The sequence below is a fragment of the Martes martes genome (assembly GCF_963455335.1).
Source record: "Martes martes genome assembly, chromosome: 5".
NCBI lineage: Eukaryota > Metazoa > Chordata > Mammalia > Carnivora > Mustelidae > Martes > Martes martes.
Window position 1 is genome coordinate 138,764,704 of NC_137892.1, and position 27,988 is coordinate 138,792,691.

General features: G+C 41.9%; 1 protein-coding gene across 3 annotated transcripts in view; it reads left to right on the forward strand.

Annotated features, from left to right (window-relative positions):
* The first annotated feature begins 14,407 nt into the window (after positions 1-14,407).
* Positions 14,408-27,988, forward strand: part of AGXT2 (alanine--glyoxylate aminotransferase 2) — a 36,224-nt gene continuing 22,643 nt past the window's right edge. For all 3 annotated transcript variants that reach the window (XM_080804389.1, XM_080804391.1, XM_080804390.1), the window contains exons 1-5: positions 14,408-14,549; positions 21,050-21,135; positions 22,680-22,864; positions 25,623-25,746; positions 27,207-27,301. In XM_080804389.1, the coding sequence (XP_080660515.1) occupies positions 14,462-14,549; positions 21,050-21,135; positions 22,680-22,864; positions 25,623-25,746; positions 27,207-27,301 (578 nt within the window). In that variant the 5' untranslated portion in view covers positions 14,408-14,461. The remainder of the gene's footprint in view (positions 14,550-21,049; positions 21,136-22,679; positions 22,865-25,622; positions 25,747-27,206; positions 27,302-27,988) is intronic.

Sequence of the window (27,988 nt, forward strand, 5' to 3'; positions counted from 1 at the left end):
CAGGATTCCACAACAGTAGCCTGTTAAACCCAAATTTTATTGGGCAAAGTGAATCTGTAATCTATTCAGTGTTCTGAGTTTATGGCTAAGAGATGTACATAACGCACAACGCCACATGCCCTTTATTGTCTTATCCACCTCCATTCCTTTGATTTCTGCTCTGATCTCAAGAAGTACTGAGATGTGTAAAGTGGAAAAACATATCCTGTTTATGTGACTGTGGTCAATGAATACAGAGACCCTTAGACAATGGTATTCTATTAATTAACTTTTTACCCGCTCCTGATTAAATAAAAGAGCAAGAACCCTAAAAACTTTTGCTGAGGGAAGGAGTAACATCAAAAATAACCTTTAATAATTACGTTTAAATTATGCTTCACCTGGATAAACTTCAAAACACCATCTGAGTTTCTCCATGCAAATTTCACAAATCCCGAAGAAAAAAATCTTGTTAATATGTTAATCTGACGTCAAAAATTCTGTATGGCAAAAATACCTCTGAAAAATAATTTGTTTTATAAAATTTCTGGTAAGATGTTTTTGAATTTTCAGAAGTAACTACCTCCCCTTCTTGTCCTACGGTCCTTTCTCCAAAGCTGCTTATTGTTTAGAAATGAAAGATCCCTACCGCGTCTCGTGCTTTGACTGTCTTTCAGTGGTATATTGGATGTACTGGCCATGTGACGTTCCTGACTTTAACGTAACTGTTATATTATTATATATTTTACTGCTTTACGTGGTTCCAAACTGTCCGATGCATTAAGACAGATAATCCATGTATCGTGAAACTCATCATGTAATACAAATGAAAATCATTGTATAATGACTTATAATCTGTCCTCGTGGATTTCAGTTTGATTGTGTCTATGTCTGTAAAACGAAACTGAAAAAAAATGTATTCATATATTTCTGTTGAGACTGCGAATGTACACATTTTTTCCTTACCCTTTGTCTGGAAGTAGTATCCTATGCCATTGTGCAGCTGATCTGAGGTGTTAAGTGTTTAGAGTACAATCCAACCACTGTTTCAAAGTCAACCGCTCAGCTTTGCTTCACGTGACTTCTGAGAACTTCTTGAGTGTTATTTGCATCATGAGGCTTGCTTTTGTGCTCGATCGTTCATTTTAAACAATTTAATTTAAAGAGTCTCATGTGGAAACCAAAGCAATCTAGAACCAGCCTGTTGTGTGACCTGCGTTTTCTTGTAAAGCCATATTGAAGCAAAGACTATGTAATAGCAAGTTTCCATATTTTCGGATCTCTCACTACCTCTCTCCCTAGGAAATACCAAGCAAAATTCTTCAACATGAAGTGGGAAATTAGAAGTGATTGTTACACTAAGTTGCTGGGGGTTGGTTTTGGTTTGGTTTTTTGTTTTGTTTTGTTTTGTTTTTACATGAGAATACACCTTCTAATTCACCACTTTGTAGGTTTATGCTAGGTTTTCTCAATAACCACTTCTACATTTTATAAAAACTGGCTGACAAATAAAGGCCAGAAAGAATACTTAGTAAATCACCAGAGGAAAGACCAACAAAACCACAGAGTGCAAATTTCTTTCCGAACAATGAGTCACCTCGAGGCGGTAACCCAAAGCCATGATAATGATATTTCTCACAATTTGACTTCCCTAACACCCCTAGAAATAAATATTTTCCTTGTTTGATTTTAGCCATCAAATATCTAATGTTATGGGAAAAGTCAGCCATATATCAGAAATAGTCTTGTTTCGATTTAAAAATACATTTCTACTTGTATTTATTGTTATGCCTACTTTTTTTCTTTCTAGCTTTAAAGAATTTTAGAGGACTATAGTTGTCTGATTTATCTTGAATTTTTAATTCTGTAAGATTTCGGCTATTGCACATTGTATTTTCTGTTTTCCGTGGATTTACTTGTTTGCCTCCTTCCGTTTCGAGGGGACAACCTGGACCGTTAAATCCTTGCCAGTAGTATGGGAGATTAAGCTAACTGCTATTGTCATAACATCCTCACTTTTACTGCACGCCAGAAACAACGCTTGCCAAACAAAATCTTAGACATCCCCGTATGATATGGTCGTTCTATTTCTATTCATGTTATTGACAATACCCAGTCCAGTGCCTGGCTCAATAAATGTTTATTTCCCTTGCCTACCCTTCCTTTATTTTTATTTGATGGGTAAATAAGCAGAATAACATGTGTGTGTCTGAAACAATTTTCTGGAAGCATTTTTGCTGCTAAGGGATCTATAATCTGGCAACTGTTGGTATACGTTGAACCAAAACAATTTCCTCCTTTGTCTTCGTCTTTCCATATGATTGCAAAATACACTTTCCTTCCCCCACCCCAACACCTTTACAAGAGAAGCTGCTAAAAATAAAGTGAGATGGAATGAGCAACATGAGAAACTCTCTTAAATACTGTGAAACAAAGGAAAGACCAAACCATTTTTAAAAATGGAATCCTTTTTTTTTTAATTAAATTTTTTATTTATTTTCAGCGTAACAGAATTCATTGTTTTTTCACCACACCCAGTGCTCCGTGCAATCTGTGCCCTCCCTAACACCCACCACCTGGTTCCCCCACCCTCCCACCCCGCCCCTTCAAAACCCTCAGGTTGTTTTTCAGAGTCCATAGTCTCTCATGGTTCACCTCCCCTTCCAATTTCCCTCAACTCCCTTCTCCTCTCCATCTACCCTTGTCCTCTATATTATTTGTTATGCTCCACCAATAAGTGAAACCATATGATACTTGACTTTCTCTGTTTGACTTATTTCACTCAGCATAATCTCTTATAATCCCAGTCCTGTCCATGTTGCTACAAAAGTTGGGTATTCGTCCTTTCTGATGGAGGCATAATACTCCATAGTGTATATGGACCACATTTTCCTTATCCATTCATCCGTTGAAGGGCATCTTGGTTCTTTCCACAGTTTGGCGACCGTGGCCATTGCTGCTATAAACATTGGGGTACAGATGGCCCTTCTTTTCACTACATCTGTATCTTTGGGGTAAATACCCAATGGAATCCTTTTGAATGGGATGATTCGTCCACATTACTAACAATTGTTTCTGACAAAATCATCGTATAAGTGTAAAATGATAACCTTTTCTTTTTAATGGATCTAGATCTAGAAACCTTCACCTTCTGTCCATGCTTGTGTGAAGAATTACGGAATAGTGTGGGGGTCTGCTTTACAGATTCTTCTCTGCCTTCTAATTCTTTCATACCATGTCTCACAAGAACAATGAGAAGTTTCTTACGTGAGTAGCACGCTCCAAAATGGCCTCCATTGAAGAACCACAGACCATGCTTATGTTGGTAACACATACTTTAATTCTTGGGCACACTTTTACTTCTAAATGAAAAATTTGGAGTGTCAGTCACCAGACACAACATTCATATAATTAGTGATGAGCAGGAGAAGAAATATGTAGCCAATTTCCCAGGATTACGGAATGCACGTCCTGCAAGAAAACAAATTCTATTTTGCCACTTCTTGTCAGAATCCCGTCTGAAACCTTAACCTCACCAGACTTCCTACAATTTACTAACCAAGTGGTATACGTTCTACATCTTCCCTATCTTTTAGGGACAGAGAGATAGAGCTTCCATTTAATAACAATCTTGAAATGTTGCGGGTCGGGGGTAGGGTGGGACTGGGCAGGGATATAGGAAGTAGGTTGATTGAAAAGGCCCAAAAAAAGACCTCACAGGCCAGGGAAGCAGATTCCTGCTGAATTTACCTCTGAGAGTCCCTCCAAACCATGCAGGTGAGACTGAACCCATTCTTGAGATTGGAAAAGCATGTTCTACTTTGGAGATCTCGACACCTACAGTGGAATTCTTTCACCCACAACCTCCCCCTCCTATCCCACCTCACCTCTGGACTTGTGCTGCCAGCTTAAGTCTCAAACATTTTTCTCTTATTATGATCAGGTTCACATTCAAACTTAGGCTGACAAACAGACTTGAAGCACAGATATTTTTATGAACGTGATTTTTTTTTTTTAAGGAAAGTCTAGAAGACATCAGTCGAACAAAACACTACATCGATGTGGGTTGGTGAACAATGGGATAAGAAAAGGGAACACAGGAATTTTTATTACTGTGTTTATAAATGTGTTTGAAAGAATTTGTAAAATGTCACAGATGTTTTTTAAGGTGACACCCATTCACTCCGTAAATTATTAAAAATTCCAAGATAAGCTTAGATGACGCTTGCCGGTAGTTTTACTTAACATGATCAATATTGATATTGTTACTGAACTATGTAAACTTATGGTGTATTTTTCTATCTTTCTTTAGAGCAACTGCTTTTGCAATGGTAACAATGCTTAGTTTAAACTGAATCAATAAATTACTTCCTGAGCAACGGTTTTGGAGGGTCTTTCTATATACATATCAAACATGTATTTTATGAAAATACAACTTTAAGAAGTTTTTCTTTTGCTTCAACACACTTTATTAGGATGTCTTTTTTTTTAAGATTTTTTTTTTTAATTTATAGAGAAAGAGAGCACGAGTGATGGGCAGCAGAAGAGGGAGAGGGAGAAGCAAGCTCCCCGCTGAGCAGGGAGTCTGATGCAGGGCTCCATCCCAGGACCCTGCCTGGGATCATGACCTGAGCTGAAGGCAGAGGCTTAACCCGCTGAGCCTCCCAGGCACCCCAGGATGTGTTTTTTTAAAAGAAGGGGAAAGGACACATGGGTGGCTCAGTCGATTAAGCCTGCAACTCCTGATTTTAGCTCAGGTCCTGATTTCAGCTCAGGTCTTGATCTCAGGGTTGTGAGATCCAGCCCCACCAAGGGCTCCAAACTCAGCAGAGAATCTGCTGGAGATTCTCTCTCCCCCTCTCCCTCTGCTCCTGCCCTCTCTCTCGAAACAATAACGAAACAAATGAAGGGGAAAATGTCCTGCTAAGTCCTTCTGGAAATAAAACACATAGTCATATGCTGCAATATTTGTCTTAGAACACTCTTCAAAGATATTTACTTCAGGCATGCCCTTTTATGCTTATCTTTCAACACCTCTGTATTTTTTTTAATAAATCTAAATCAAAATTGACATCTTGCTTCCAACTCAGCTAAGTACTACATCTTCCTTTTCCACTGCCCTCAAGATCACCTAGTCTTTATTCATGTGGCAGACCAGAGCCTAAAAAATGCAAATATGCTTGGAAACATTCAGAAGTTCCTTGGGCCTTCTGAGAACAACCAAGAACGATCAAAAGGAGAGTTCCCAAATCTGATACACAATCAACTTTCCCAAATGAAGCTTAAACCACAAATCTCAATGCCCCCAAATCCGCATTTTCTTTTGTTCGATTCCTCCTACCTAGAATTATCCTAAAACTTCAGCTATGATTTAATCTCCCACTTATCCTCTTCTATTGATTGCATAAAATAGTTCATACACACTTGAAAGTTACAGAGGGGCTATAACAAAGACACATTTACCAACACCCGAATTTCACAAATACTAACATTTTACTCTATCTGTTCCTGACCTTAAAAAAAAAAAAAGAAAGCAAAGCATCACAGATGCAATAGTACATATCTCTCGGTAACCAAATTCTCTACCCCTCCCTCTCCAGGGGCAACTACAATCCTGCAATTGTGTACCCTTTCTGGCCATTTTAAAAATGCATTTACTATACACACACACACACACACACACACACACACATATATATATAAAATTATCCTGGGTGCTTATGAATTTTACATAGATAACAACATATATCATTATGCACCTTGATTTTTTTTTCATTCAACATTGGGTTTATGAAATCCAAATAGCTACAGTTTGTTGGTTTTATTGGCTATATGATTGTGTGTATATATATATATATATGTACATATATATATATAAAATTTATTTGCTAATCCCGATATTAATCAACTTTCCATTTCTATTATTACCAATGACTCTGCAAGGAACATTTTATGCAAGCTTCACTTTTTAGGAATTTGCCGTATTTTCTCTAGGCTATACATCTAGGGGTGTAATTGTTGGGTCATACGGAACATAGACCTTGACATTTTCTCATTATTGATAAATTGTTCTCCAAAGCAGTTGTACCCATATACATCACTAGCAGCTGTGTGGATGATTTCATTCCTTCCTTAATCATTACCTGATATTTTCAGATATTTGACAATTTGATGGGCATTCAATGATACACTGTTGCTGTTTTAACTTTCATTGTCCTAATTAATTCGTTCTGTACCTGCTTATCTTTTATGTCATCTTTGTCATCTACAAGTTTCTGCATATGTCTGAATCTTCCATCCAGACTTCTGTTCCAGCCCAGTGGTTGGTTCATCTATCTCTGCCCTGATGTTTCCTGTTTTAAGTACCCCAGTTTTATGCAGTCTTGTTATCTGGTAAATTAATTCCTATACCTCCGTCTCTTCTTCGGGATTTTTCTGGCTGTTCTTGACATTTATTCATCATGTGAATTTTGAGATAAGCTTATCAGCTTTTTAAAAAAATTGTGTTAGGAATTAGATTTTGTTAATTGAATTTTTGTGTTAATTCTGGAAGAAGTGAGACCCTTATACTATTGTGTCCTAATCATGAACATGGTTTACCGCTTCATTGTCTGTGGTATATACTAAAGTTTTATGCTCTCCTTCATAAATATCTGCTTGTGTTTTAGTAGATTCATTCGTAGGCACTATAAAATTCTTGTTGCTATTGTAAATGGTATCTTTTTTTAAATTATTTTATTCTGAGAAGTTGTTGTTTATATATAGAAACCACAATTTTTAAATATCGATTCTGAGTCCTGAAACCTCATTGAACTCTAATTATTAGTTCTTGTAGTTTGTAAGTTTTCTTGGGTTTTCCATTTTTACAACTATGGTATTTTACAAGTATCATCAGAATGTTAACAACTTTGTTTCTTCTTTTCCAGTATATACATCTCTTGTACCTTCTTCCTGATCTATTTCTTGGGGTTGGATTTCCAGTAGGATGTTGAAGGTAGTGGATATTCTTTCTTGTTCCTGACTTTAAAGAGAATTTTACCAAAAGTTCACCATTAAGTATAGGGTTTCCTATATATTTTTACAGATACTCTCAGATATATTAAGGAAATTCCTTTCATTCCTAATTTGGTATGGATTTTGTATCTCAAATTGGTGTTAAAATCTCTACATCTACTGATCACAATTTTTTTTCTACACCTAGTGATACAAAAAATGTGGCTTTCCCCTTTTATTTGGTTAATATATAAATTATTACAGAATTAATTTGGAGAAAGGCTTTAGTGCTAAATTAGTCTCATGTTCTTAGAATGAATTCTAATTCATTATGATGTATTTTTACAAACTTTGCTTTATTCAACTGGCTAAAATTTTATTTAAGATTTTTGTGTTCATAAGATTCATCTTTTTTGCTACTTGAGATATAATTTTTTGAGGTGATTTGTAAGTAAGTTGTAATCATCTAGGATTATAGAAATTCCCCTTTCTCTTTGTAATTCTATCAGTTTTTGTTTTGAGGCTATATTATTAGGTATATAGAGATTTAAATGTTCAATCTTCCTAATGAATTATGTCTGTCATTGTTAAATATGATGTTCTTTGTCCTTAATAATGTTTTGTCTCTTTTTTTGATATTAATATTTCTCCACTAGCTTTCTTTCCACTGGTTAATTCTATTGTGGGTCTCTTTCCATCTTCTTACTTTCAATTGTTCAGAGTCACTATGTTTTAAGTGCATCTTATAAACAACAAATAGCTAGACTTTATTTTTTCATTCTATTTGAGAATTTTTTCCTATAGGTGATAAGTCAGTTCCTTTTGCTCTTCTGGAAACTTTCCTTTGTTTTTCTTTTGCAGTGTGAATCAATTTGTAATTTACAATTTTCGTCAGCCAATTTTGTAATAATCATTATAAGAACGGGATAAAAATAAAAGGTCCTAGTTAGATAATTCACTGTATCTGAGTGCCTATATTTAGGCACTCAGCCTTCTCCCAGTCAGGAACAAGCCCAATTATGGGGAGCCAAGTTCTACACTGAAACTCATTCTGCTACCACTGGAAGAGACATTGTCCTCTGGTTACAACATTCAAGGGAATGAGCAACTAGAGAAGTCCAGCTGCTAAGGGCCCTATGCAAAATATAAATATAAATATAAATATATAAATATAAAATATTTATAAAAAATAAAAATATAAATATAAAAATATAAATTAAAAAATATAAAATATCTCCCATACATTTAACCAAAAAGAGATTAATTTGGATGTTCAAGACCCACCTTTTTTTTTTTTAAAGATTTATTTGTGTGTTTGAGAGAGTGAGCACAGGCATGCAGGTGGAGAAGCTGGGGGAGGGGCAGAGGGAGAGAGAGAAAGAAGCAGACCCCCTGCTGAGCATGGAGCCCAGATCATGGCTCCAACCCAGGATCCTGAGATCAAGACCTGGCCCAAAGTCAAGAGTGGGTCGTTAACCGACTGAGCCACACACGTGCCCCAAGATCCTCCTTTTAAATACAGATCTTCCTCAACTACTTGTCAATTATTGGACCAGACCCATTACTACATGATGCTTGACAGGCACTGTGTGCCAGGCACCATGCCAGGATGCAGGAATCCTTATGATGAACTCTCTGTCCTCCTGGGCATCACACACTAGTCTGGGAAGCTGAGGTAACCATTGTGTGTCCTGCTCTCCAGACTGGCTTTTAAAAATGTTAAGTCTAATAATTCCAAATTAGCCTGATCCAAACAGTTCATCCTAATAAACAAATTAAAGGAATTTGAATTTTCAGAAGTAACTACCTCCACTTCTTGTCCTACGGTCCTTTCTCCAAAGCTGCTTATTGTTTGGAAATGAAAGATCCCTACCGCGTCTCATGCTTTGACTGTCTTTCAGTGGCATATTGGATGTACTGGCCATGTGACGTTCCTGACTTTAACGTAACTGTTATATTATTATATATTTTACTGCTTTATGTGGTTCCAAACTGTCCGATGCATTAAAACAGATAATCCGTGTATCGTGAAACTCATCATGTAATACAAATGAAAATCATTATATTATGACTTATAATCTGTCCTTGTGGATTTCAGTTTGATTGTGTCTATGTCTGTAAAATGAAACTGAAAAAAATGTATTCATATATTTCTGTTGAGACTGCGAATGTACGCATTTTTTCCTTACCCTTTGTCTGGAAGTAGTATCCTATGCCATTGTGCAGCTGATCTGAGGTGTTAAGTGTTTAGAGTACAATCCAACCACTGTTTCAAAGTCAACCACTCAGCTTTGCTTCATGTGACTTCTGAGAACTTCTTGAGTGTTTTCAAGAAAATCAGTGCTATATGAAATGCTAAGGGTTATGGTGCCGGAGCACATTTCTGTGCAGTTGTCCTCTTTGAATTCACCTGCCGTCTCTTTACTTCATTCTGAGCACTCTACCCCTGCCCTCCTTCACAGTGCATTCACAGTGAAATAGGATACCTGAAATACGAGGTTTCTGGTACACTGGGTTTTATCTGAAATCCTTCCAGAATTTTCCCTTTCCTTCCACTCCAGAACTCCTAAGCAAGTTAGGAAAGAGAAAGGATCACTTCAGAAAAGTATCATTTATTCTCAGTAATTCTGATGGCCCTGCTCTGTCACTGGCAGAAGTACTAGGATCAAAGAGCAAAGTTCACTCAGACTTAACTGATAAATCATTAGCAAACCTGAGCACCAAAAAAAAAAAATATATATATATATATCCCCCATAATTATTAACTTGACAACAGAATTTGTCAGGTTAATAATTTTCCCCATTACTTTCCCGTGGCTTTCTCATCGTTTCCATAATTAACAGTTACCTTTCTCGAGGGGAGATTCCAATATTTTCCTACCTGATAAAACATATTAAGCTTCAAAATAATTCATGGTATGAGAAATAAAGATGGCAAGCCTCTTAACTGACATCCTGCCCTTTTAGTCACCAGTCATGTGAACTGGGGTCCTTTCTCATCTTCTCCAGTCCCATATATAATGGTGAAAATTATGCCTAATTCGTGTGAAGGAAAAAGAAAAAGACCCAGAGCAGATGTCTCTTAAAGTCCCTAATAACTCAGAGATAACACCTGTTTTTTTTTTTTTTTAAGATTTCATTTATTTATTTATTTGTAAGAGTCAGAGAGAGAGAGAGACAACAAGCAGAGGGAGCAGCCGCCAGAGGCAGAGGGAAAAGCCCGATGTGGGACTCAATCCCAAAACCCTGGGATCATGACCTGAGCCAAAGGCAGATGCTTAACTGACTGAGCCACCCAGGGGTCCCTGAGATAACATCTGTCTAATATTAATTTTGCCTGTGAACCTCGGGTCAGATCTTAGATTGTTATTTCAAGTGACTCTCAGACAGAGGACAAATATCTGAGGCAGTCTAAGCTTGTCCCTCATCCAGCTTTCAGAATCAGTGGATATCACCGTAATTCCAAAGTGGTCAAAAAGACCCACCATCTTGGAAAACAGTCTTGTGCGGTGTTAGTTGATGCCTTCTTACTGGAATGTATTTTAAATGTACAGACGTTCTGACCTGGAAAGCCCTCTTCAAGGATTTATCCAAAACGGGAACTAGTTCATTTAGAGCACAAAATCCTATGTCCTAGGATATGCAATAAATACAGCTGTCTGTCGATAGGGACTTACTAAGTAAAATATATGGAGACTTCCAACTTTCTCTTCAGCATATAGCTGAACCATCAACATCCTTACAAGAAGAAGCGGAACAAAGGGAAAATGAATGAATTTTCTTGAACCTTTCAGGGAATTGAAGTTGCTGGGCAGCTTGTCACTGTGAAATCTAGGGATACAGACAAATCTTGAAAGTCACAGCCTAGACCTTCTTTACCTGGAACAGAAGCCACTGGAGCCATAACTGGAAAAAACACTTAAGCAGTAGTTTGGACAAATTGCTGAGTGTGGACTAACTTGAGAATGAGAAGCTCCCTAGTTTCTAGAGTCCCTGGAGCCCCCCCAGAGTGTTAGGAGCCGTACCTACAGGAGGAATATCATTAAGTTGTCGTTGTAAAGCTCCCTTCATTGCTCTGGCTGGGGAAGGGGAAGAATAATCATTGTGAAATATGCACAGAGACTTCACTTTAGTAAAGATCTCTTCTCTGGGGGAAATGACCAGATCAGAGCCCTGTGCCTGCTGTGTGAAGGGCATTTCTCCCTCTCCAACCCCGTCTCTGTTTCCTACCTCACTGATGAGAGAGAAATAAAGAAGAAAGTCAAGGTTTCAAGGAAATAGATTGGGAAAACCAAGGCCAGGAAGGACAGTAGAGGGTAGGAGGTTTAAAAAATATTTTTTTTTCCCCACACTGGAGAAACACATGTGGCAGTCTCATTCCAGAGACATAGACCCACTAAAAGACTGAGATCTAATCATAATATTTTAAGTTTCCTGTGTAATGATGGTGAATTACAACCCAAAGAGGTGCTAGATCTTGACCCCATTTATGGAGTTTTTAAGGGAAGCCCTAAGACAACAGGAAATCCAAAAATAAGGACACTACAGGAATTTGATTCCTTTGGCACTTACAGCTACAGCAAACGTTAAACACATCCCAATTTCTAACCTGATTAACATAAAACCTCACACCAAAGACTTATTCACCAGAGATCCTATTACCCAATGCAACATGTCCAGCTTCCAGCAGAAAGTTACAAGAGATGCTAAACTGACAGGAAAAAAAAAATACAGTTTTAGAGACAAAGTAAGAAGTAGAGTCAGACTCAGATACAACACACATTTTGGAATTATTGGACAATTTAAAGTAAAAATGATTAATATGTTAAGGGCTCTAATGGAAAAGGCAGACATGACGTAGTATCAAATGGATAATGTAAGCAGAGAGAAGAAAGCTCTCAGAATCAGAAGGAAATGTTAGGAATCCAAAGCACTGTAACAGAAATGAAGACTATCTCCAATGGGCTCATGAGCAGACGGGACCCTGCTGAGGAAAGAATCCGTGAGCTTGAAGAGGAGTAATAGAAACTTGCTGGATTAAAACACAGTGAGAAAAAAGAGAGGGGGGAAACATAACAGAACCTCTGGGAACTGTGGCACAATTACAAAAGGTGTAATATATGTGCAATTGAAATCTCATCAGAAGAAGAAATACTGAAAGGATCATGGCCAAAGAATTTTCCAAAATCAAATAAAACAGGTGACAGCATATTGTGAAGGAAGTAGGAATCGTGACTCAGACCTATATTTTTTGCATAGAAGGCTGTATTATTGACTATAAGCAGGTTATGAAATGAAATGGTTTGTGTATACACAGGTGTACACGTGTAATAAGGGATTTCTGGAAGACTCTTTACTGAAATATAATGGTCAGATCTGTTGAGGTTTTTCCTTTCTTCCTTGGGCTTTTCTAGACTTGAGTCTGTTTTCGCAAAGAACGTGTCCTGTATTATGATAATCAGAATAAATGTTTTCACTTTAAAAAAAAGATTTTCCCTTTATGTTTTTCAAGATTTATTTATTTATTTGAGAGAGAGAGAGCATCCGCACACACATGAGTGGCAGAGGGGTAGAAGGAGAGACTCTGCATCAGACTCCCTACTGAGCAGGGAGCCCGAGGAGGGCTGAGAGGGAGGCCTGAACTAAAACCAAGAACTTGATGCTTAACTGACTGAGCCACCCAGGCACCCGTTTTCCCTTTTAAATAATGAAGGTGCAACTTCCCAATTGAAGTCAGGGAGCATGCGGTGTTTGGCTTCCCCACCCAAGGCAGCCCCCAGTGGTGTTGGGTGCCTCTCACCACAACAGTCTCTAAGCTGACGACCCAAGAAAAATCTTAAGTCAAAGGAGCTTGAAGCCTACAGTATTCACAAGCACAAAACCCATCACAGCCCAGTGGAGCTGAAGACTCCAGACTTCAGCAACTCAACATGTCCTCACCTCTGGCCGAGGCACACAGACTGGCTGCCTCACCTCCTCTGGGCATTTGGGGTAAAATGTTGTTTCCTAGATGTCCGTGGAGAACGTGACAGAGCCAGATGGCCGCCCTGCGGGGTGATGCAAGACATCCCCTTGTATGGTGTGTGCCCAGCCCCCACTACTGTGGCAGGAGGTCATGGAGAGGATGGGACCGCCTGCAGCCCTCAGAGCTGGACCCCGGCGCTTAGAAGCTCCTCATCCCTCCTTTGTCCTAGAATGTACATTCTGCTCACCTTTCCCACACTGAGAACTGTTCCGAAGGCTCTGCCTGGAGAGAGTATGGTTGGAACCCTCTGTATGGTCTACCTCAGAGGTGGAAACTCTAAGAAAGAATCCAGTTAACCTAGTTAAGTCCTCTATATAAACTGGGAAGATTCTAGGACCATATAGAGATGTACTTGGCCTGTGGATGCCCCCAAGAAAAGCCTCGGAAGCTCTGCTGCTTTCTAGAGCCCCCCCCTTAGCCCTTGTTCCTCCCCCACCACCCCCCACCCCACCCCCACCCTCCAGCAATCCAGAGCAGCCTGCCTCTTTCTTCCGGCCCCATACGCTCTGCGTACAGGACCCGCCCCCAACAAGTTCCAAATGCCCTTGTCGCTGTCCCCCTTAGGCCCTGCCGCACACAGGCGCACTGACTCTCAGTCTGCTCCAGTACCGAGAACAACCTGGATGGGTCTTAAAACCATGGCTCTGAGCAAAAGAGAAAGGACATATTTATAGAAATTGAGAACACAACCACGCCACACAATACAAGTTTTATAAGAAGACATGCCAACCGAAAGATACATATTAAATATGTGAAATAGTCGCCTATGGAGATAGTAGGGGTGGGGGATGCAAGAGGGACAAATGGGAATGTTAGAAATTAAAACATAAGAATAAAGCTCCCTGACTCCTCAGGTCTCAACTTCTTGCCCTACTCGGATGCACCGTTGTCCAGAGCCTTCCTAGCTATTTTGTGCCCCTTCTCCTTCCCCGGAGAACAGCACCCTCTTCCCATAGTTCCCTTCTCCTCAGAGACCCTCCATACCCACAGCAATTTCTTCATCCACTCACTTCGTACACATCCTCCTTTTCTCTCTCGGGTTCACACGCCTCATTTCTCAGTCTCTGACCTCTTCAACTGTTTCTGGAACCTCCCCCTCCCCCCCACAGCCACCACCACCCTCACAGACAGATGTTTCTCCTAACAACGAACTGCTGGAACAGAAAACTAACCAAACTCTTCCAGAAGGCCTTGACTTTGTTTGCCTGCCTTCTTTCTCTTTTCTCTCTTCCACCTTCTTTTCTTTTCTCTCCCCTAAGGCACGGACTGGGAACTTTTCTCCCTGAGGTCCTGCCTTAGGAGCTCTGGGACTTGTCCCAGGTGAAGGCAGTAACCACTCCAGGACCCCCCTCCCCCCAGAGCTCCTCCCCTTCCATCCTAAACTCAAAGTCCAGCTGGCCCATGAGCAGTTGGAGCCCTTCCTCCGACCTGCTTCGCCAGGGGCTCGCTCTCTGACTGGGAAGGATGACTCCAGCCTGGAGACACCTGCTGAGAGCTTGGTACCTGCAGACCTCCTCTTCCAGGATCCTCAAGATGTGCCCTTCCTTGAGCCGTGAGTAGAAACCAGGGGCACGTGGATCAGCTGAGGGTTGGCCAGAGGGTCTGGGCTGAGCTCAGAACTTGTTGCCTGGGGCTCTGGGATTAAGCCTACCGTGGGGGCTTGGAGAGAGGCCATCTGGCACAGCGGTCCTCACCCTGGCAGATCCATTGCCCTGTTCGAGCCCAACATTTTGCTACACCCCCACCCCGCCCCTTGCCTGAACGGAAATCCACGGATAATAAAACCCAACAATGCACAATTTCCAAATGAAAACAATGTGGTAACTTAGCTGTATTATAAAGGAGAAATAAAAGGAAAGCCATTCATGATTAACTGTTAACTGCAATAAATAGATACTCAAGGCCCATGACTTTGGAAGGCATTAAGCCTCCTCATGAAGCCCCCTGCCATGCCCCCAGGAGGTGGTACCATCACCTCAAGCAATGACAAGGAAACAGACTCAGAGGAGTGCAGCCATTTCCTCGGAGACACCCAAGAGCTAGGACTAGACCCTGAGCCCTCTCCTTCCACTCAGACGCTCTCTCCAGCGGGGACACAAAGTATGAGAAGACCCGGGGTCACCAGCCATTGGTGGCTTTATGTATTCTCTCTTCCGTGCTCGTGATTTTACCTGAACCTCACCTCCTCCGCAATTCCTCTCCCACGAACGTGAGTGTAAGCAGCTGTCTGCAGGTTTCTGTGTGCTCACAAGCCCGAATCAGGTACAGGAAACCCTCCTCCATCCCCCATTATGATCAATGTGATCTTCATTTTCTCATCTTTCCCTTTTCTCTCTCCTTTCTTCCTCTCCTATTTGCTTTGTATCCTCCCAACATTCGCTCTTCTTTCAAATTTAATACTTCTCGTGCTTTAGAGGATTATCTCCTTTCGTCTTCGACCCAAACTTGTTAGTGATTATTATTAATTTCACAGCTGAGGAGACAGAAGAGTAAGAGCAATTAAGAAAGTTGGTCAAAGAGAGAAACACAGAAGTGACAACTTGGGATCTAAACCCAGGTCTGTCTGACTCTAAGTCAGAATGATTCCACCAGGCTCTTCCTTCCCTACAATTCTTCCAACCCTATTTGGGCTTCTCTTTTCCTCAGTCATGGGATTTTGCCAGAATATCATTTAACTCTGTCATTCTCTGAGAAGGAGCTAGAATTATACCCAGAATCTTGTGCTCCATAAGGAGGATACTACGTTGCAAATACCAGCTGCTGATGAAGCAGGAGAGAGTGCCCTCTGCCCCCCTTCCCCTTTCCTCACCTAACCCTGACCCTTGCGGAGCTGGGCTGATGGTGGTAGCAGGTGAAGCTTGCAGGTAAAATCTTCTTGATCAAGTCCTGGGTACTCCTTAACATAGCTGCACTGAGAAACTACAGAGGGAAAGGCCTCTTGCAAACTTAGGCCACATAGACATGAACGCCATGCTCTGCCTGCCCTTTCAAGAAACTCTGGGCCTTTATTTCTACTTTCTGACCTATTGTACCTAGATACACGCCTGCTTGGGTTTGTTCATTCCAACGCACACTCATTGGCCACCCCCTTCTTAGGAACACACTCTGTGCAAGATACACAAGCAAGCAAAGTATCTGAGTGCCTACTAGGGACCCACGTGTGGACAGAGCCACGGAGGGTGCAAAAAGCCATGGTTTTGTTTTGTATCCCAGTAGGGGAGACAAAGCACAAACCAACAGATAAATATGTAGAAAATACCCAGTAGAGATACACGTGATGAATAAAACCAAATTAGGGTGGGAAGATAGAAAATTAAAATGGGAGAGGAAGGAGGCAGAGTCTGGTTTAGATGGGGAGATCATCAGGTGTTAAGTGTGGCCAGGCAGGCGAAAATAAATATGTCACCATCCTTGTACAACACCTGCATATAGTCTGTACGATATACGTGTGGGTCAAGGACTCAGCCTTGCCTATGTCTGATATGCACGGGCACTTGGGGCTAAACATGTGCACAGAGTTATAGGAGAAACTTGTTTCAAGATAAAAGAAGAGAAAAAATATCTCTGAGGTGCCTTCTTCCTTACTAATGATAGTTGTTAAGTGTATATCGTCTCTAGGGAGATGTGCTGTGTGCTTGAAAGTACCATTTTCCCATGTCTGCCTACTTTGCCACAAGGAAGGGTGTGCCAGAGGGCAGATGGATGGCAAACGGTGCCCATTTCCAGCTGAGAAACTTCCCAAGACTGCTGCAAAGTCTTTTCTAAGAAAAGTATTAAAATGAACCCTAAAGGGAGGTCTCCCACCCCCTGGCAGTCCTTGCTGCCATCTGCAGAACTGATTGAACCCCTGAAAAGGTCCAGGAGGGGCAGGCCTGCTCCCAAAAGTGCCAAGAGGAGGGATGGACCCACCAGCCTTGGATTCGGGCAGACCTCTTGCTTGTGGACACCAGCAACCACCCTGCCTTGCTTCAGGAAAAGACCCCGATGGGAAAGATATGGAGGGAGGGAACTGAAAGAATCAGCGGGAGGGTGAGGAGGTGGGCAGGAGTGGATGTGAAGAGACAGCAGGAGGGTCTAGCGAGGATAGCATCCCTCCTTGCAGGAACAGCCTTGGAAGCAGGTCTTGGCTCTGATGAGGGCCTGCAGCCGTTCCCCTCAATGCGGGGCATCTGCTCAAGATGTCACATCCTAAAGAGGGGACACCTTGTTCATCCTTTGGAGGTCTTGTGCCCACCCCCTGGCCTCACTGGTGGGAGGCAGGCACCTGATGTGAGTATCCTGTCACTGAGAGCACACAGTTCAGAGGGACCTAGTGCTCTAGCTCAATGCCAAGTGTACCCTGTAACTTCCTGCAGAACGTGGAACAGTTTACGAAGGAAAAGGATCCCCTCTTGGGTCTGGAAGCAGACGACATGTCGTTTCTCCCCCGCCAACCACGGCCCCGCAGTCATCCAGACTTCAACATGGTCTCCACGTGCTTCCGTGGGAGACAGCTTCTCTAGCCCTCAGCCCTACCAAAGTCTCTCGAAACTGCAAATGTCCCTTATGTAATCTGTCCCTCCCTTGGCCCTTAGGTGAATAAGATCTTCCTTTCTTAATTCATTGGCTATTCTATGAAAATGAGATATCTCGAGGGACAAGTTTCTTGGTTTGGGGTGGGGGTTAGATTTTTATTTATTTATTTGACAGAGAAAGGCACAGCGAGAGAGTGAACATAAGTGGGGGGAGTGGGAGAGGGAGAAGCAGGCTTCCCACTGAGCAGGGAACCAGATGTGGGGCTCGATTCCAGGACTCTGGGATCCTGTCCTGAGCCAAAGACAGATGCTTAACGACTGAACCACCCAGGCGTCCCGAGTGACAAGTTTTTTTAAAGTTACCTAATATGCTATGCAGAAATAAGGCATAGTTAGCATTTTAATAAATCACCTTAATGTTCTGCAAATTATGTTCATTGTGTATTACAAAATAATTTATACCTTTTTTATTTGAAAGGGTAGGAATATCTTATTAAATACCCCCTGCATTGAAAATTGGTTATGAATGTTAGAAAACTCTTTATTATTACGAGAGAATTTCTGCCCAGAATTTTCAAATGCTCACAAAATATGATCTCCCTCCCTTATCTTGCCCCAACAGATTTTCACTGTTTGATACTATGATCGTAGTATTTTGATACTTTGGGGAAAGAAAACCAAGTTAATGTGACTTTGTTGTGGAACTCTGTGAGAATTAAGTAGCTGGAAAACTAAACCCAACTACCCATTTACAATTTGCATTTCTTATACAATGGCAGTGGTGTTCTCCAAAGAGAATTCCACCTTTAAATGTCTTGGGTTGTCCAGGTGAACTGGAGAGAAAATTGGTGAATTGGATGAAAATCATTAACTGTCATCAGTATTTAGCATCAGGCCTAAAAGGGCAACATTAGATCAGTTAAAACAACACAGAAGCCCCCAAAAATGCCTATACAGAAATAGATCAATTCCATTGCAATTCCATTTTATGACCCCAGATCTCAGTTATCCCTTCCCCCACCTCTCTTGGGTCTGTCTCCCCCCCACCCCCCCACACACATAGCCCCCATGTGTGTATTGTGCTCACCCACAATCTCCCAGAACCCGGAAGTTTATTAACCCTCAACTCTTGTGTCATCATCAAAACAGAGGCTATTTTGAACAAAGAATGCAGGCAAATATCCAGATATTTAGACGTTGCATTTTTTTCTAGCAAATAATGAAAACCAAATAATGAAAAGCCTTTGGTTTCTTTATGTCCATCAGCTATTATCATTACTATTAGTTTTGAGTTGGGGTTGTTTGGTGAGAGGGGAGCTATGAAAGGCAATAGACTTACGAGCTGTTATCTAGATTGACTTCACTATTGACTAATTCCTTTTCTCCTTGCTTCCTTCCTCCTTTCCTCCTTTCCAAATATTCCTTCCTCCCTTCCTTCTTTTCTCCCTTCCTTCCTTCTTTCCTTCCTCCTTCCCACTTCCCCTCCTTCCCTCCTTCCTCCCTCCCTCCCTCCTATCTTCCTTCCTTCCCCCTTCCCACTTTCCTGCCTTCGATCCTTCCTTTCTTCCTTTTTTTCCTTTTTCCCTTCTTTCTTTCCTCCTTCCCACTTTCCCTCCCACAATCCCTCCCTCCCTCCTACTTTCCTTCCTTCCCCCTTCCCACTTACCTTCCCTCCTCCCTCCGTTCCTTCCTTCCTTCTTTCCCTCTCTTTCCCACTTTCCCTCCTTCCCTCCTTCCTTCCTTTTTCTTTCCTCCTTCCCACTTTCCCTCCTTCCCTCTCTTCCTCTTCTTTCCTTCCTTCCTTCCTTCTCCCTTCCTACTTTCCTTCCTCCCTTCCTCCCTTCCTTCCTTCCTTCCAACAGGATTTTGTGTATTTTATTTGTATCCCTCACTCCACTATTACATTCCTATCAGTCTGGTGAAAAAAAAACGGAATAAACCTGCCTTGACTGTTTGAAATTTGGGCTCTTCTTTATCAAATCCTTCTCCCCAACTCTGCCCCACCCCCAACTAAATTTCATAATCCCTATAGCTTTGGAGTCAAGAGAGCTTAGAGTCTTCTCAATGGGCAGCTCTAATTGTGCAGGTAGGAAAAAAGGACTGAAAGAGTGAAGGGAATTTGAATTCTTAGAAACACTCAGAATATTTTTTTCCATTTCAAAAGAGTAACTAATGCAGAGATACACAATGAAAAGCTTTCCAAAAGGTGAAATTCTCAGAAAACTTAAACTGTTATATTTTTTTCTCATTTTAATACATGGATAGCCTAAAGTCATTTGTTGTTAAGGTAAGAGCAAATTAATGACATTAGTGATTATTTAGGGGACAAAAGTGAATGAGATCTCTTGGAAGAAAAACATATTCAGAGCTGTTTACTTTCCAGCTTCATTTAAAAACACAAATGTTCATTGTGTTGCTCAGGACTGTGACTTCATCACTACACAAAACACCAACATCTCATCTATGGATTCAAACCTTCATGCTGAATAAGAGGCATGATTTTCTCAGCTCTCTCCACCTGTAGAATGATCTTGATACTGACCTTGAATCTTCAAAAGTAGCAGTATTCTTTTCTAAGAGTACTTACAAGGTCTCTAGACATCTCTTCCAAACTATGAGATTCTGTAACTCCGTTATCCCATCCCCCTGCTAACGACAGGTCAAAACCTGTGCTGGAAAGGAGAGGTGAAGGTGGCCAATGAATGAGAAAAAGAGAAGTAGGGTGGGAGCAAGATATTTGGAGTTTCATTCTTGTTCTGCCTCTAACTAGCTTGGTGAACTTAAGCAAATTAATTTACCACTTGGGGTTGGTTTCCTCATCTATAAAGTGAGCATTTTAACAACAACAAAAATCTGAGGCCCCTTCTTGCTCCAAATATTAAGTGTTCCCCTGGCTCACCTTATCTTTGCTTTGCCATGGTCTGGTCTTGTGTTGTCATGGTCTTTGTGTTGAGTTTTGGAGGAAGGTTTTTGTCTTCTGGACCTATTTGTGTGTATTTGTTATTATACTACATTGCTTGACACCTGTTTCTCCTCATTCTCTACAAGGATAGTCAACAGCCACTCATGCCTTATTCACTGAAGTCCAATCTGGTATCAGGAACTGGGATTGCCACCAGGATTTGGGAACTATGCCACTCAAAGCTTAGAAAGTGCCTCTATTAACAAAGAAGATCTATTCCAGGAATGCACAGAAGTTTGGTGGCAGTAGAGAGAAATGTCATCCCTTGTGCAGGGTGTGGAGGAGCTCATGAGGGACCACAGTGGGAAAAAAGAGGACTTCCCCCAAATATCCTCCATGCTTTTGTGGACTAGATTTGAAAGAAACTCTCCTTTTCTTCCTCCCTGTAACTTGTTATTGAGATACCTCAGTTTTTAAATCCAAACTAAATGTCGATTTGAATTATTCTTTTAAACTAAGGAATAAATGAAGTTGCCTACAGATCTTGGTTCAGATTGTGTACACATACAGGTGATTTTTCCAAACAGGCATGTTTGAGGTTTAATCGAGGACCCTAACTCACTTCACCTTTAATAGGTGCTTTCCGGACATCTGTGACCAAGCTTGATCTTCATACAAAACACAGAATGCCTCCCTGTGACTTCACACCTGAAAAATACCAGGTAAGAGTCAGAATGTTAGGAAAACCCAAGGAAGTGGTTCTTCTTGAAAGGGCTAAATTAATTGTTTTCTCAAAAAAGACAGACAGATGGCCCTGCCTGCTACTGAGCCCTCACATCCTAGATATTCTATCCCCTAAGTCACTGGGAGGGTCTGAACCCTCTTACTCCATTCAGTGATGTTGTGTGAATTGCGCATGTGCAGGACACAGTGGAGACAGACCGAGACTGCAAGAAGGAGACTATTTCTATTTGTCACAGGGATATAAGTATAGATAGACACACACAAAGACATATATCACAAAGGTGATATTACACATTTTCTTTCTAAAATGTTGTTTTGAGGGGTGCCTGGGTGGCTCGGTCGTTAAGCATCTACCTTTGGCTCGGGTCATGATCCCAGGGTCCGGGGATCACGCCCCACATCGGGCTGTGGGAAGCCTGCTTCTCCCTCTCCCACTCCCCCTGCTTGTGTGCCCTCTCTTGCTGTCTCTCTGACCAATAAATAAATTTTAAAAATCTTTAAAAAGGTAAAAAATTTAAAAATAAGTAAAATGTTGTTTTGACTCTCATACAGCAATGCATGATCTGACCTTCAGGAGTCCTTCTGTCCAAAATATAAAATTGTAATTTTGCTCTCAGACTAAGAAATATTGGGCTTCTCTTTCTTTCTCCCTCCCTCCCTCTTTCCCTCTCTAACTTCCTTTTTCCCTCTCTCCCTCCCTTCCTCCCTTTCTTCCTTTCCATCTGCTTTATTCTACATAATACTCATAGGTTAGAAATTGTAGAGTCAATAGTCAGGAGGTACCCATCAAGAAGAGAAAGATAGGAGAAAGTTTGGTAAAGACATGAACACCACCAGCACTTCACTTTCTTTTCATTCAAAAAGGAAAAAAAAAAAAAAAAAAAAACTGGGCCCCTGGGTGGCTCAGATGGTTAAGCATCTGCCTTCAGCTCAGGTCATGATCGCAGGGTCTTGCGATTAAGTCTTTCATCAGGCTCACTGCTCTGCTGGGTACCTGCTTCTCTCTCTGCCTCTGCTTCCCTCTCTCTCTCTCTGTCTTTCATGAATAAATAAATAAAATCTTTAAAAAAAAAACTGCAGGAAAAAAGGAAGGAATGGAAGGAAGGGAGAAAAAAAGAGAGAGAGAGAGAGAGAGAAAGGGAGGAAGGAAGGGAGGGAGGGAGGGAGGAACATTACCACAGACATTTACTTCTAAAATCCTTATATTTTTTTTCTACAGCTAACATGAATTCAAAGACAAGGCTTTCCACTGAAAGGTAGAAAATTTCAGCCTCCTTCTTCATATTTGATCTAGAAAGGTATCAAAGGGCCACATTAATAATTTCCTGTACTGGAGAGGAAGGAAGGACCTTGGGCAAGGAGGATGTGGGGCAAATACCCCCAGGTGTGTGCACAGGATGGCAGCCTATGCTCGGTGAGCAGAGAGGCAAGACACTGCATTAGGCCCTGCTGTTGATCTTGTAAGAAACGTGAAGGTGAGGAAAAAAAAGATCTTAAACCCTTAAATCTTGTCTATCTACAGTCCCTCGCCTATGAACGTGTCCTGGAGATCCACAGTCAACACCTCGCTCCCATGTCCACGGCGTATTTCCCGAAGCCTTTGTTGCTTCACCAGGGTCACATGGAATGGCTGTTTGATTATGAGGGAAACAGATACCTGGATTTCTTTTCTGGGATTGTCACTGTCAGTGTCGGTCACTGCCACCCGTGAGTATCCTTAAAATTCTGGCATTTTCACTCCTGAAGAATATACGGAGACCAGGCTAATAATCACGTTAGTGATTCAGAACTCTGGTTACGAATTCTCTCTCCTTAGGCATATCTGGTTTATGGCCACCGTGCTCCCTATTTCCTGGGTAACCAAAAAATCTTAACACTGCCCTTTTGGTTTTCTCGACAATGCAAGATTTATTCATTCTCATGCCATGAGGCGTGACTGGAATGTGGTTGTGTATGTGTGTGCTTGTCCTCACTAGTGACAGCTTTCCAGAGAGAGGCAAAGTACTGAGGGAAAGGCAAGCAGTTCTCGTAAACCTGTGGGGCGGCTGGGTGTCGGGTGTGGGATGATGAAACGAGAAATCACTTCTAGCCTAAGGATCTTCCTCACCTCTCACAGATGGATGGATGAATGAGGAAAGAAAGGATGCTAAGAGAGGAGTAATCAGGGCTGGACATTTACATTAGAAATGCGCGGATCCGTTAATCCTGGGATTCTCTGGACCCTGTCATCAACCCACCCACACAAATACCCTGGGCAGGTTCTTCTATGGTTCTTTTATTTTTGATGCCACTCTCTCATTTTCCTGCCTATTCGCTCTTGCCTTTAATCATCCGTCCAACAAAGCTCACTTCAAGTAAGACCAGAATACAGCAGCAAGCTGAAATCGACTGAGTAAGTTTGGGTCCTTCTGTCAAAGTAGGAGTGAAGGTCTTCCCCTCCAGCAGCTGTCAGGTGGGAGGAGCGAGTTTTCCCTCCAGGGTCTAGGCTCACCTCTTCCTCCCACAGCCCTCTCCTTCCTGCCTCTGTCTCCGGGAGGCACTCATCCCATGTGAGGTCCAAAGGAGCTTGTAAAATAAAATTCAGAGGCAGTCTAAAATATGTGATAAGCACACATGGAAGAAGGAAAGAAAAACAAAGGAGAGAAAAATTTTGATTTCATTAATAATGTTAGATGTTGTCCCTGGTAGTCGACCACTCAATGGTGATCATGACCTTTGTGCTTCTCCTGATCTCCCTCTGACCCTGCAGCTTGCCCTCTGATCCCCTGACCCTTTCCTTAGCCTTCTGATCTTCTCTCTATAACCTCCTCATGCCTTATTATTTTCCCCACAGAATGAGGCCGTTCCTGGTCAGTGAGTGACCCTTTCCGCAGCCTTTCCCAACTCTGTCTCTTCCACCTTGACCCCTCACCAAGCTACTATTATAATTCCAATAAACCCAGAGTGGGCATCAGGATGCCCCACATTTCTAGGACATCCCCACCCCTCTCCATGATAGTCCACCATCAGCTGAAGTTCAGCCTTACCAAGGCCAAACCCATCATACCCTCCACTATACTGTTCCTACTTGCGTATTCATTTATTCAAGGCACACACATGAGCCTCCCAATCTGCAACCGTCCTCTGCCGGGAGCTGGCAGCCACTGGCTGCATCTCTTGACTAATCCTGGAGTTTCCCCAACATTACAGGCAAGAATGATGAGGTCATCTTTGACTCGTCCCTGCCTTTCACTCCCCTTAGCCCACCTGATTCCAAGGTCTAGCTTTCCCTCTGCTGAAATGCCTCTCCCACTAGCCCCCCCCCACTAATTCCCACTAATTCCCCCACTAATTTCCACAGGTACCCCACTAATTCCCAGCCTCCGAGTTGTTTTCCTCCTCCCACACCTGGAAGGCCACCTTGCCCTCCTGGCTGGCCTCACCATTACCAGCCTTCCCCTATCCATCCTACCCTCATATGGCTCACATGTTTATTTTGGTGAACAACACTTTTATCAATTACCTCTTCTGTTTAAGAGTTTATTGATACTCTGCAATTTTCTAGAGTCATGGAACCCCAATTTCAGGAGAGGTCAGTTGGTAAAGCATCCCATGAAAAAATAAGCTTTAAAAATACTTTAAACTCTATCTCCCTCCTGGGAAGAAACAGTGGGTATTTGGCTAACAAAGGCACTGGCAAGTCCTACAGTAAAGAAATCTGTCTGATCCGGTATTTCTCAAATTATTTTTTTTTTAATTCTTCATTATTTATTTATTTATTTAGCCCCGAACTTGTGTGTGTGTGTATGTGTGAACAACTATTACTAACAAATAGAACTGGTGTGTTAACTCTAGTCATTGCTGTCCTTTAGATCAAGTTCAAACATCCTGGCCTATCTCTTCAAGGCATTCCTAGTCAGGTCCTACATACCCTCAACATGAGCCCTCTCATCCTTGACAGAGTATGGTTTCAGAGTCACAAAATGTCCATCAACATTGACCACTATTAGGAATCAGATACTTGACTCTCCTTTGAAGAAAGAAATGTGGTCCTTATATACACGTGCATGATGGATCTATAACTCTTTAGAAGAGTAAATGAAAAGACACTCATCTTACACCTAGTCATCTCTAGTTTCCAAACTGTTCAAAGGGTATTTAATAAGGAAACCTAATTAAAAGAGAGTCTATGTCTTTAAGTAGGAATTTCTTTTCTACAATCCCTGCAAGATTGTCATCTGGTCTCCTTTGGAACACCTCCCTTGGTGAAGAACCCACAACCTTTCAAGGCCACCCATCCCATTGCCAGACAGCTCTACTAGTTAACCAGCTCTGCTGGTTAGAGTTCTTCCCATGTGTGGATGAAACGAGCCTCTTGAAACTATTTGAGAAGTAGCCCCATGTTTGGGCTCAATGGCCAGTGTTGCGTGTTGGGGGGAACATGGCCACCGGAAGCATGGGGAACTCTGCTCTCCTGTTGCTCCAGGAAGGTAAACGCAGTGGCGCAAAAGCAGCTGGGCCGCCTGTGGCACACAAGTTCCCTCTTCTTCCACTCTCCAATCCACGAGTTCGCAGAGAAGCTTTCGGCACTTCTTCCTGAGCCTCTAAAGGTACGGTGCTCTTCAAAGGAACAGGAGTCTCATGATCCCAGGGAAGCAGGAATATGAACAGGGAATCTGGTCCATGCTTTGAGCCTCTGAAATAGTGAGCTAATAGCCATATCTGAAAAGCATCAAAAAGACAGGACTTAAGAATCACTGGTGAAGCCAGCCAATGTTCACACATCACCTCCCAGCCTCTGCCTGTCCTTGGACATGGGTCTGCAAAAGTCACTTCACAGAAGCCCAGCCCTCCTCCCTGGACACTCTCCTCTGTGTTCCTGGGGGAGAGGGGAGTTCCTTCTCTTGGCTCCAGGGCCCCTCTACAAAGTCATTTGCATGGCTCATTTTACAGAGTGGAGTCATTTTTTACTAAAATTAAATCCCATTCAGTCCATTCAACCTAGGAGGCACTGAGATAGTTTTGCTAAACGACAGGTTTTTCTGCATCCAAAATGACTGAATAGGTCTCTTTTTAACTGAACTGAGATGTTGAAGAGTTGGGCAAGATTTGCATTTCCAGATTCATTGAGCTAATATATGTCGTACCTAGAACAGTGCCCAGCACCCAGGGTTGGCTTTTAGGATTAATTTCTGTATTCTCTAGATTCCCTATTTGCTATAGAGCTGAAGAAAGCTGGACCAGCTGCAACCTAAGTGCAGCCCAGTCATGTTCATGGAGAAGCAGAAGTAGGGACGTCAGCAGGGGCGCAGGCCCTGAGCCCGGAGGACCCAGGTGCCCTCACTTCTCCCTTTTCTTCTAACCAGGAGGAGCTGCACTTTTTCTTCATTTGCTTCTTTTTTCAATATTCACACACACTGAATAGACAGGCTAGGACATCCCGTGGGGCTGCAGAGTCAAGGGACCTGCCTTGCCCCAGCCTTCAGAACTCAGGTGGTTGAAGTTCAAGAGCTAAGCAATCCAGTCCTCAGACGCACTCACCCACTAACCATTCCATACCCTGCCTCGGGTCTCCCCATCTTGGCATTTTGCAGAACATTGATGAGAGCCAGTGAAAGCCTGGAATGTTTCACAATCGGGATGATTCCTTGGCCATTTTTGTATCTCTAGCACTTAGCAGCTTGTTCAGTGAAAAGCTATAGAGTTAACATAGTAACTCAGGGATGGGACTGCTTGTCTACAGGGAACTCGCCTTAATAATTAGAGGCTGGGGGGCGCCTGGGTGGCTCAGTGGGTTAAAGCCTCTGCCTTCGGCTCGGGTCATGATCTCAGGGTCCTGGGATCGAGCCCCGCATCGGGCTCTCTGCTCAGCAGGGAGCCTGCTTCCCTCCCTCTCTCTATGCTTCCCTCTCTGCCTGCTTGTGATCTCTGTCTGTCAAATAAATAAAATCTTTAAAAATAATAATAATAATTAGAGGCTGGGACACACAGTCTTTAGCAATTTCAGATTAATTGGGTAATAAGGAAATAAATGAATGTATGAAGTCACGTGTCTTCTGTTTCCCTCCAGGTCATTTTCTTGGTGAATAGTGGTTCAGAGGCCAATGATCTAGCCATGCTGATGGCCAGAGCACACTCAAACAGCACAGACATTATTTCCTTCAGGTAATCACACCCCAAAATATTCAACTTCAATAACATTGACTTACTCCAATACTAAATGGGCATCTTTAAAACATAGCCTGGAGGGGAAAGGGACTTCCCCAGGAGTATTGTTCTAATTTTACGTGTTAGGGAAGAATCAGTCCAGTGAATTTTATGACTGGTTAAACCCATCTAAACTGGCCTGATCCAAGGTAGGGGTCCCTAAGGTAGAGGTCCCTGACTGGGTTAACAAACAGCTTGGAATACTAGTTATGTCATAGATCTTCCTACAAATTTAAAGAGATAGTCATATGTCAGGGTTTTTTTTGTTTGTTTGTTTGTTTGTTTGTTTTACTTTGAATATATGGTATTGACCAGGACAAATGCCAAGTAGTGAACGACTGGTCAACACCCACAGGTGCTCATGGCTTTAACTTTATTCTCTTTAAGTACAGAGGATGTATATTTAACCTGTATATTTCTCCTTCTTTGGGTGACTTTTGAAAACTGATAATTTAATAACTTCATTATAAACCCTTGGCAGCTCTACTAGCATTAAAATAATAGAAAATTAAGAATTTTGTTTGCAGTTGTGTTCTCTGGGTAATTTTATACAGCACATTGAAACGGCTCTTATAATAAGGTTTATGTCAAAGAGCAACTTATACTCAAAGTAGGTGGAATGAAGAGGTAGTCCCGCTCTGTCAC